Source organism: Sceloporus occidentalis, unplaced genomic scaffold, assembly GCF_023333645.1.
Source record: "Sceloporus occidentalis isolate IW3139 unplaced genomic scaffold, rSceOcc1.0.p SCAF_4, whole genome shotgun sequence".
Lineage (NCBI taxonomy): Eukaryota > Metazoa > Chordata > Lepidosauria > Squamata > Phrynosomatidae > Sceloporus > Sceloporus occidentalis.
Window position 1 is genome coordinate 61,781,471 of NW_028316984.1, and position 12,442 is coordinate 61,793,912.

The window sequence follows — 12,442 nt, forward strand, 5'->3', positions numbered from 1 at the left end:
AAGTGAGAGCTTAGTCCATTCCAGGAGCACCTAAAAGAAACATCTACCACCTCTACTCTCTCTGCCACAATTGCTTCTGATCTTTTTGAATGCTTAGATGGGAAAATGCTGCTGTTGGCAGCTCTTTGGCAGTTCCCCTCAAAGGAGCACAGAGGACTCAAACTCTGAAGGATTTTAATAAGTTATTTGTGTATGTTTGTCCACTTTTCTGGGTTAAAATCAGCCAGTTATCACATTAAAGTTAAGGGCTATAATCATTGCTATCATAGGGGTGAAGCAGAGCAGTCATCCTGGGACCATGGCAATCCTTAACGTGTCGCCAGCAAGGAGCGGCTTTTCGCCACTCCTTTTCAGGCCAGCTTCAGGCTGCCTTAGGCAGTTATGGAGCGGCTTTCAGCTGATTCACGGGTGTGCATTGTCTGAATGCCACACCTCTGAAGTGGTTGGAAGCTGCACTTTTTGGCCCATCTGTTTCAGGCCTAAGTCATCTTTTTCTTTGCTTTGCCTTTTCATCCTTTTTGACATGTGCATGTTTTCTTAGCCCTGCTCATGCCTAATCTCTTTCGTGTATCACACTGCCACCATTTACTATAGTTCTCTCCTCATCCATCCAGCCTTTACGGAGAGCACAAACAGTTAAGCATGCCAGGATTTTGCATGTTCTTTGGCATCTTTTTCCTTTGCTACATCTACATCCTTTGTTACAAGCCCAAGTTTTATCCTCAGATCAATGGGTCATATCAATATAAATGATTTTGTCCTCCAAACCTGCCTTCAGCTTATATATGGGGTCAACATATAGTCAAGTATATACAATAAAGATTGAAAATATTTATATCCCATTCTACATTACAAGACCTCAGGGCAGCATACTAATCAAATATATATTTTTAATAAATTGTTATTTTTATCCTAATGAAACACAAGGAATCCAGTGGTACCTTAAAGTTTTGCTATAAAGAAAAGATTGAGTCTCACATGTATAAATACATTTCATTTTATTCCCATTTAGCCCAAATTGAAATAATCCCTTATTGCTTTGTTTTTGATTGAAAGAAATATAACTTAACAAAATTCACAGAAGGCAATACACTTTACAGACTGTTTGTGGCATTCCCTAATAAAACATATAACACACACACACACACACACACACACACACACACATTTTTGTGGCCTTCATGTTAAAATGTTATTCCAAAGACTGATATGAGAACCAGGTGGATCTGGATTACCTCTGTTTCTATTAATAAAAGACATAAATGGAAACCAGTCCATAATAAAGGAGTAACTATGGAGTTCATTTCTTGAGTAATGAACCTGTTATGTCCCTTTTTCCATGTGAGCTACATCCTGAGATCAGGCTTATTGAATGTCTGGCTTGCTACTTCACAGAAAAGAGCCTTGGGATATCCTCTAAGGAAGACCATAAGCTATGCTTTTTAGCAATCTGCCTTGAATTCAGTTTAAAAATATCTTGCAATCCCATCACCATAAATGTGGAGTCAGAATGATGAGACCAAGAAAGTGTCCTATTTTGGTACTGAATATCAGCATGAAAATTGCACCAGGGAAAAAATAACGTTATTAGATTTCTTCCAAGTCACATAAATACTTTTCATGCCTTGTCAACACCTCCTGTCTCATTTGATCCATCTCATCCATGAGTCACATGCAAACACCATATGCTGTAGAGGCCAGTCACTTAAAACCATCACTTACAATCAGTGTATTTTTTTTATTTGACCTGTTTTCTTGTAAACAGTGCTCTAGCAATGGCATAGTTCCTACTTGCCCATATTTTAAAAAATGCTGATTACTCAGACCTTGGTTATTTTAACTCCTTAGTCAGTTTCAGAGAGAAACTGTCCTTTTGTCTCAATAGCTGGCTCTTAGTTCAGTCACATCATGATTTCTGAAAGGACAGGTGACATTATGGCCTTTCTAGGGTGAGTCCCACCACCATCCTTACAATTTGAATTTCTAACTGCAGCCCATGGTATCATGTTATGAATGGAGGAAGGTTGCACAGGCCTGGGATGCTAAAAGGATTTTCTGCTGTAGGCTGCTGCCACCTTCTCTGTGTTTCAAAGTCCATTGGGATTCTTATGTCGCATACAAAACGAACAGGATCTTGGGCAACCTGTTATCCTAGCTACACTCCAGTTTTGAAGTGAAAATAAGTATGTGGCAAAACTTTATGTCTTAAATTCAGTTGTAAATCCTAGTTGGAGTTGTTATTATTATTATTAGTAGTAGTAGTAGTAGTAGTAGTATTACCTGCCTCTCCCTGCGTATCGAGGTGGGATTACGACAGAGAATAGACTCATTAAATCAACCAAACTACATATGTGTTGCCTTACCAAGCTGCCTTTGATTTAATATGTCTACTCTACTTGGGACAAACCATTAGATTTAGGCCTAGGAGTACACTTAGAACTCTGGGGAGAATATGTGTGGGTCTCTACATATAGTATCACTCACAGTTAGTAGCCCAAGTAAAATCTGAGCAGAAGCAATGCCTGATATGAAACTCTATATGATCCAAATTATATTTGTATCTATGTCTCTCTCTGTTACAGTTGAGAATACAATGCCTGTACTCTAGCTGGAGGTACCTCAGTACACCAAAGGTGAACAACTGTGGATTGCATTAACCCCACAGGAGACCCACCACACTATGACCATTCTTACAAATAAATAAATTATTTTATTTTATTTTATTTTGCCCCCAGATGCCCCAAACTCCATTTAGAAAATGTGGGAGGGTTGTCTCCATCTAGGTGACATGCAGAGCAGTGTGTTACGAGGGTTGGTGTCACATGGTACAGTAACTCATGGTGTCACCCTCCCATCTTCTCCCATAACACATCATACATAACCTGTTTCTGTTGAAGATTCATTAGCTCCAGTATTGGTTACTATTCTGCTAGAGAACAGTGAGCAAGAGTTGAGATTCTAAATATTTATTTTTAACAGTGCATAGTGAACAACATTGTACCATGCAATTTATATATACTGTACTTTGGGGTTCCTGAAAGAAGAGTATGTATGTGTGTGTACATATTGTTACCAAAAAAGGTAACTTTTCATGCCCCACCAGAAATTGCAGTATATCCTTTGAAATGTTGGGGAATATTTATTAGCTCAAAGGCTTGCAAAAAGGCTAGGTAAAATTTGCTAAGATCTTTATGCCTATTTATAACAGGATTAACTATGAGGGAACTCAAGTTACAACTAACAAAGAGGATTTTATTTTAAAATGTGCAAATGTTGCGTGTTCATAGACTCAAGAGCAGAGCCAAACAACCAAGATTCACAAAAAAGCAAAGCAACACTGCTGCCTTATGCAGGATCCAGCACCTTTTCTCACATTAGTCAACTTAAAGCCTTCTTGGGATGTCTGAGGTCAAAACGATGGTGGTCAGAATGGTTTTTTCCTTTTCCATTGGAACTTTTGATAAAAAGGAGGCTTCCTACACATGCATACCTTTTGAAACCAGATTTTGACAATTAAGTATTTGAGATAATCTAATTAAACGATGTACCTCTAGTGTGCATTTTCAATACACTTCCTTCATCCTCTTTTAAAGATGTTATCTGCTGTATCCCACTTATCGGTGTAACATTGTGATAGAGTATGAGTAGAATATCAGAAGAACACAGTTCCAAAAATCTTGTATTAGGTGCGTGAAGTAGCAGGAGAGTAAATACTGTACTGTACTGTAATGCTGTTAAGTATCTGGCCAGCTGTTTCCTAATAGCATCAGAATTATGTAGTTTGACAGACTGGAACAGATGATAAATGACAAATGCCATTCCATGGGACAATCTTTAATTGTCATAGCGATAACCAATATAATTTCAGAAGGCCCACTGTAGCAATTTCATTAGGAGAGCAAAATAAATACTGCAGGGGTATAAAAGTAAAAATGCTGGAGCCATTCATTATTTTTAATGATAAAAATCTTCCTAATCATAGTCTTCCAACTGACTTGGAGCATCTGCTCCAAACAATGTCATCTTGTTATCCAAAAATCAAAGAATTTTAAGATAGCATGACCCAATTTTCAATCAACTTATTCATTCTTCCCAAAAAAGAATATATAGGTATTCCTAGATGCATTTTAATGCATGTTTTCTGGTAAATATCTTGACATTAAGACATCCATTCTATTCCAATTTCATAATCTATTTGTAAACTGAGAGGCCACCACAAAGCTACTGAAAACTTCAGGGAAAATAAAATGTACCCAGTGTGGATGAAATATGATATTCTCTTGTAACATATATTTTCATGTTAAAAAGAGCTGTGGCAATGTTCCATTATTCATAGTGCTCCCATGTTGTACTCTTCAATTATGAGAAGAAATGGCAGAAGAAAGACTTGTCATTAATGTTATAAACAATTCCACAACCATATACCTTCACCATCAATAATAAAACTTTACAAGACAAACCATCGACGTTTGAAAAATGTGTGTATTCTCAGAAAGAGGGTGCACCCTTTCTATTTTGGTGGATGCATAAAATACCACCAAGAAATTTCTTTAACAACACTATTATACATTGTTTCTTTTAAAAGTAATTATATAGCCTGATGGCACATTGCAATTATAAATTATAATTATAATCAATTAATTTATCATTCATATTTACATTCAATTTAACTTAAAGGAGACATATTGTTAGATGAAGATAAGATATGGCTGCTTACAAATTGTTTAGTAATTATATATTTTTAATACTTTGGTAATTTCTTCTTCCTTTTATAATAATTATATGAATACTTACTTATTTATCTCAAATTAAGCAATACGTTTTCCTATCAAATTGTTCATAACATGGAAAAGCCATGACAAACTTTCTTGACTATTTTTTATTTTTCTATTACACACGCATGGGATTGTTAGTCCCGTTGTTGCCCTCAAGTCATTTCTGATTTATGTGACCCTATCACAGGGTCTTCTTGGCAGAATTTGTTCAGCGGAGGTTGGCTTTGCCTTCCTTTGAGGTTGAAAGGGAGTGACTTGCCAAGGTCACCCAGTGGGTTTCCATGGCCAGGTTGGGATTTGAACCCTGGTGTCCAGAGTCCTAGTCCAATGCTCAAACCACTATACCATGTTGTCATGCTACTTTTCTATATCGATTGCTATTTATCCCCACAAGTATCTGTTACTGCTCTGTGAGGTGGGGGATACAGATAGTGAAAACTATCTATTTACAGTGATTAAAAACAATCTTTGTTAAATCAATTTGAAATCTGTGAATTCTTTTTCTGATCCTTTTGCTTTTTTTTGCAGGAATATATGGATTCTAATAAATATATTGACCATTTGCTAACTCAGTTGGAAGAGCAACGCTGGAATGTATGGAGGTAAGTGTTATTTGTTCATATACACAAGGCAATCATATATCTATTTAGAATGATCTCTCCTCACATTTCATTAGAACTTGTCCCCCATCATCCTGAGAAACCAGTATGACTTCCATTTACTTTTGCCATGCCTTCAAATGTAATGTCAAATATTGAAATCTCATCTATTGACTTAAACACTAATTAATGGATAATTATCCCCATCTGATAGTTAGTGTGACATTAATTATATATTGTAGTATTATGTCAGACTGAATGCTAGCATAAGGATCTGCTTGTTCTTTTCAACCATCTGAGCTTCACAGTGACAGTCTTTTCCTGTGGTACCTGTTTCTTGATAGGTTTTATCCATACTGTATAATGATAGCAATTTAATACCACTTTAACAGCAGTGACTCTATCCTATGGAATCCTGGTACGTGAAGTTGAATGAGGCACTTAGAAATCTGGCTGCTAGAGAAATCTTCTTCATTTTTATGAACCTACAGCAGACTAGGAGAGAATTCCAAGCACCTCACCACACTACAAATCCCAGTATTATATGGGATGTGACCATAACCATTAAAGCAGTATCATATTAGTGTAACTGTGCACTGTGGACACATCTTTGTCACCCATAATGATGTCTAAGGACTTTTTTGTCAAGCAATTCTCTGGTGGAATCCTGCCTTGGTTCAGAATCTACTAATCTTTCTGGAAGTTTCACAAAATATACTTCCCCATTTGAAATGCATTTTGATGGTCATTTTTTTTAATAGAAAAGCCTGATTACATACAGGATGACCAGACATTCTCCAACATGGCCTAGATTTCAACCTTCTGTCCAGGAGGAATTCCAAAACATCCTCCATTTTTAGCATGCCTAAGAAGCATGAATTTCTATATCTATGAGTGTTTTTAGTTTTTATTTTGTAATGTCCTCTATTTTTCTTGAATGCCCTACATTTTGCAGTGCCTTTTCTTCCTTTGTTATGATATCTGGTCACCCTAAGTTACACATTAATTTTCTTCTTTATGAAGACATATAATTCTACATGCCTCACATATTTGAGTAGGCATGTGCATATGTTATTATAATTGATAAAACTGCTTGATGATGATGATGATGGAACCTTCTAGGTCTCTCAAGATGCAGCACAACAGATTTTTTCAAAAAACACACACAACCCAGATTAAAACAGATTTTAAAAAACAGTGCACCGATAAAGCAGCCCCAAAACGCCAACCCTAGTTTAAAGTTGCAGAAGGTATACAGCTAAGCACGTATGGAACCAGTCTTATTTCCACTGGAAGGAAGTCCCATAAGTGGTGTGGTACAGTAGAGAGACCCCTGTCTTATGTACAAACCAACCTAGCTCCTCAAAGCAATGGGAAATGTAATAGGAATTGAAATAGGGCCTCCATTGTTCTTGTATTACAGGTGGGCTCACATGGGGGAAATAATATCCAGATATCGAAACCCCAAGCCACTTAGGGCTTTGTAAGTAAAAAACAGCATTTCGAATTGGGTTCAGAGGCAACCTGAAAGACAGTGCAGTTGGTAATATACTATTGATATGTGGACACTAAAACACACAGTAGTCTAACCATTCCATTTTGCATGAGATGTAGCTTTTCAAGGGCTCCCCCAAATAGAGTTCATTACAGTAGTCTAATTGGAAAGTAACCAAGACATAAACCCTTGTGATCAAATTTGCTCACCTTGGAATCTGGGGCATCTGGCTCATCAGCCATAGTGGGACAAATGCACTGCCACAGCAGTCACATATCAAAGTAGTTTAAACATCTTACTACTCTAAATTCCTATTTCATAAATTAAACTAAAAAGAAGTTTAATATTTCTCACACTCTACTCTGTTTCTGAATCTCTGCCTTCTGAAGTTTGTCTGCTATGGTGGTTTTGTAAGAAAAAGCCATTAGGATCCAGAAATATTAATCAGATATTCTTCTCCCCCACCCCCTGGAGTATCTAATTTACAAAAGCTCATTAACCTGAAATGCTTATTACTAGAGATGAGTTTGCTTGAGAAACTTTTAAAATATCAATGTATCAAAGCAACTAGGGCATAATGAGCATAAGAACTGTGTGCATTTCACCATATTTATATTTAGCTGAGCACATAGTAGAAGCCATAACTGAAATATATGAAAGAATTATTATCAAATAGATTTTAGATTATTTTGTCCAATGAGTTGAAATGTAACAGGCTAATATTAAAATTGCCCAACTTCTGATAATTAGTAGATTGGACTGTCTATATGCATGGTTTTCTATATTTTCAGGGTATGTAGCCTATCTCATTTTTTTTTTTTTTAGCAATAGAAATGAAAGTAATCCCTAACTTAACATTTTGCAAAGCCAGCAGCAAATGTCAGGACTCAGAGACCTCAGCTTTGGTCACAGCTGAACTGAACTTTTAAACATGCAACCTTTTTTATTTCTCCTTTTAAGAACAAAATATTTTTAAATGTCTATTTAAACCAAGAAAAAAAATATTTCCAACACAATCTTACATAATGTCTGCTCAAAACTAATTCTCCTTGGTTTCACTAGAGCAAAGTCTTAGAAAAAAAATCCTACAGGACTGAAGCCTTATAGTAGGAAGGGACGGTCTGTAAATAACTATGGCTGCATCTGAACTGCAGAAATAAGGCATTCTGACACTGTTTTAACTGCCCTGGCAAAATGCTATGGAATTCTGGGATTTTTAGTTTTGTGACATATACTTCAAATGGTGTCAGACTGCATTATTTCTTCAGGGCAGATGCAGCATATAAGATTATAGCCAGCTGCATGCCTGCCTGTCTTTCTTCTCAATATTTATTAAAATATTTAAAATATTTATATCCTTCCTTATGTCAAAGAATCTCAGGGCCAAAACTGACAAAGTAAAACAGTTTAAGTAATTAAAAACAATTTGACAAGATAAAATAATATATAAAGTTACAGTATACCAGGTATCCACAACCCACTGGAACCTGCTGTTAAAGTACTTTGTTTTTGACTTTTAAGAACAGGGTAAAATTATGAGATATATTTCCAGGTGGGAGGGATGCATGCTAGAGCAATGGATTTGACATAGCGGTGATGTATTTCTCTCATTGGAAACATTTCTGTTAATTGAAAGCAATGCATGGGCTTAACACCTTTTGCAAGAAGAGTGCTAACAATTGAGGGACACTGTCTAGTCCTGGTGAGAGTTGAGTCCATGAAAAAATTTGGAAGGTGCCTGATTTGGAGCTGATAACAGGAGCATGTGACTTATACTATACAAAATTCAGAAGTTGAAAAATGCAATTAAGAAATACTGATTAGAGGCAAGCCTTTTTATAAACTCTGACCAAGACCACACTGCCACACTGCAGTATGAATGCAGGTTGACATCTGTCATGGCTCCATCCTATGGAATCTTGGGATTTGTAGTTCATTGTGGCATCAGAGCTCTCTGACAGAGGATATTTCACAAAATAACTCACAAAACTGCAAACCCCAGAATTCTATAGCCTTGAGCCACAGCAGTTAAAGAGGCATCCAAGTGCATTGTCATCATCATTATCATTACCATTATTTGCAGTGCAGATTAGATGCAAGACTCAGGAATCGGATTACTTGGTTGTATGAGTGGCAGTTCCAATATATGAGACTTCATATATGCTGAGCTTGACTATTTCTCCCATGGTTAGTCATGAGAAGAGAATGACATCATGCTACAGAATGAAGCAACTTTCAGGTGCAGCCCTCTGACCTTGGGAATTTCCTTTACTTCATTGGGTGGACTGATGACAGAGTTGATAAACAAACTTGATGGAGCATGACGCCGACTAGGATGTTGGTCCTTCAAGAGCATCTGTCTCATTGGCTGCAGTCACTAGTGGTCTCCAACTGGTTGACATGGGCTGTGTCAGGGTCCTGATACAGCAGCTCTGCAGATCTTCTCTTGATACTCCTAACTCAGCAAGGGTTTCTGCTGACAGTGTGGTCATGACTAGAGAGACCATAATCAAACAGGACATATAAAAAGACAAGAACTGTGCACACAAGTAGTGTGTAAAACAGTCTTTTTGACTTACAGGTCAAGGCATGAATGCACATTAATTAATAAATAAGAAAGATGGAAACAATTTTAGGTAGATAAGCAGTAGAGCCAGCATGGCATAGTGGTCTGAGTGCTGGACTATGACTGGAGACGAGGGTTCGATTCCACACTTGAGCATGAAACCCACTAGGTGACTTGGTAAAGTAACATTTTGTCAGTCTCAGGGGAAGGCAATGGCAAACCCCCTCTGAACAAATCTTGCAACTGAAAACCCCACGGTAGGTTCTCCTTAGTGTCTCCATAAGCTGGAAACAACGTGAAAACACATTATCATCATCAACAACAATAACAGATAAGCATTACTAACTTTGGTCCAAAACACATTGCAGAAAAATGCAGTTTGAGGCCGCTTTAACTGCCCTGGCTCAGAGCTAGGGAATTCTGGAAATTGTAGTTTATTTTGGCACCAAAGCTCTCTGCCAGAGAAGACTAAATGTCTCACAAAACTACAGTTGCAAGAATTCCCTGACATTGAGCCAGGGCAGTTAAGGCGGTATCTGACTGGGTTATTTCTGCTGTGTATTTGGGGTGTTTCACTGCATATTGCTGTTGTTCAGAATTGAAGCCATGCTTCTTTATTTTACATTCTTCTTAACAGAAACAGAAATAAGAAACATGAATAAAAATACGAGCATGGTTTTGAACATGATTTTAATTCCTATTCAAGTGTTACCCAGTTTGAATCAATGTATATAGAGAGGGGCCTTACTCTTTCCAATATAGCCTTCCCTCAATGGAAAGCAACATGTTTGAAGACAGATTCCTGTTGGTTTCGACTTTCCAAACAAGCAAGAGAACAAGGCTGCATCTACATTTCAGAACTAATGCACTTTGACACTGCTTTAACTGCCATGACTCAGTGCTATGCAATTCTGTGATTTGTAATTTTGTGAGATATTTAGCTGTCTCTGTCAGAGAGCTTTGGTGCCACAACAAATTACAAATCCCAGGATTCCATAGGATGAAATCAGGAGCGTTAAAGTGGTGTCACACTGAATTAATTCTGCAGTGTTACAGCATCCTTGGAAATCACTGTTCTTGCTCACATGGAGACACAGAGACTCTCCATGAACAGAAACTTTCTTCAGGTTTGTCACTTTCTGCATGAGGAAAGTGACAAAGTGGCAGGGCTGGGCATCATGAGTTACAGATAAAGGAGAAAAGTTACAGTATACAAAACAATATAAAACGGAGGAAGGGAGAGGATGGGGAAAATAATGTAGCAGCTTCTTTAAGACTAACTGGTTTTTATTTCTGCATGGGCATTCATACATATAAATACACTGCTTTGGATGCAGTACAGAGTGGGTTTATATCGAGAAAAACTCATGCAAAAATAAAAACCAATTGGTCTTAAACGTGCTACTGCAATCCATTTTTCATTCCCTCCCTCCCTCTCCCATTCTTCTTTTTATGCTGCAAGAGATTAACACAGCTACTTCTTTGAAAAATATACAAAACAATTTGCATAGTTTGCTAACTATATTGATATTTATTCATTTAAATATTCATAACCTGTATTCTGTTGAGGGAGCATAGAGTGGCATCCAATAAAACCAGTTTGACTAATTTAAAACACTATAAAGAATAAACCCCCTGATTTTAAAAGATTAAAAACATATTAAACAAGTTAACAAGTTAAAAAGACAGATTAAAACAGGTTATAATAATTTAAACAGATTTTCACATCAGTATCGTTTCCACTTTCTCCCTCAAATATTTGAAGAAATTAAAAGTTTGTTGCTTTGCATCTCTTCAATATTTTCTAATTTCTAATCTGCAGTTTTATCCAGACTCCAAATATTTTATAAGTGCTCCAGCTAGTTTACATGATGGTGCTTCATATAACTGTCTTCCTGTTAATATCTATGCCATAGTACATTTCAATCTAATTTAGAATGTTTATTTTTAACAATTCTATCCAAATACCCCATGCAAAATGTTGGCAATATTTTATTAACTTTTAAATACTCCTTTGGCTTTGCTAGAGGGTTTTTGTGTTGGCTTTTAAATAAAGGGATTCTCTGATATGTGGAAGACCATGGGAATAGCTGATGCTATCCAAGGGCAACACTAGATTGTCTACAGTCAGACAGATGTCCTAATAAATCAGCATGGACCACTTCTCAGACTTCATTATGCCCTTGATTTGTGGCTGCCACAATTTTAACATATTGGGTCATTGGGTATTGAACCTGACATTGAACGATAGCCCCCCAGTTTACTCTGGGCTAGCTAATAAAACAGACAGACACAAATTCTGAACATTTAGCTCCTTCAGCATTACTCATAGCCTAGGCTGATTTATAGGAACCAAACTTAAACAGAGGAGACTAAAAGCAAAGTCATGGTGCTCATACAAAATGTCTATGTTACCACATGTAGAACAGCACACAAGAAGAAGCTTAATTGGATATGGGATAGGAATTTCTTCTTCTCATTTTATGGGGCTTGATAGATTTTGTTTTCTTTATGTGGCATAACCATCTATTCTCAAACATGAAAATTTATTGCTACAATATTATACTCTGGAAGATTGCTTAAGGATTGCTCATGTTTTGTAACAATTTGCAAAAACAGATTGAGAACCTATATCCAGATCCTTGTTTTCCTCAGGATTTGTAAAAACACAGTAAAAATCCCTCTCAGCAAAATCTACAAATCCAACTGAACCAACCCATTTCAAATTTCTTACTATATTTTTTTTCTAGAAGCATGCAAATGTTAAATTAGGATGTTGAAATCCTAGATCATTTTGAGACAAGATCTGTTTTTGGCTTGTTTGTTTTAGTTAATACATTATGCTTTGAATATTTGATGTTCTTTTAGTTGCCTTGCAAAATATCTTTATGTCTCAGTTCCATCCTTGTTTAACCATTATAAATAAATAATGATATAGTAAGTAATGATTTTCTCCATTTGCAGGAGAAGAGGATTATTTTGTTGTCCAGTCACATCCTCTTATTGC

At 36.7% G+C, this 12,442-nt stretch overlaps 1 protein-coding gene across 5 annotated transcripts in view; it reads left to right on the forward strand.

The window, feature by feature from the left end:
• NCKAP5 (NCK associated protein 5) overlaps positions 1-12,442 on the forward strand; it is a 783,557-nt gene that overhangs the window by 236,549 nt on the left and 534,566 nt on the right. For all 5 annotated transcript variants that reach the window (XM_089520139.1, XM_089520143.1, XM_089520141.1 and 2 more), the window contains exon 3: positions 5,304-5,377. In XM_089520139.1, coding sequence (XP_089376265.1) covers positions 5,304-5,377 — 74 coding nt within the window. The remainder of the gene's footprint in view (positions 1-5,303; positions 5,378-12,442) is intronic.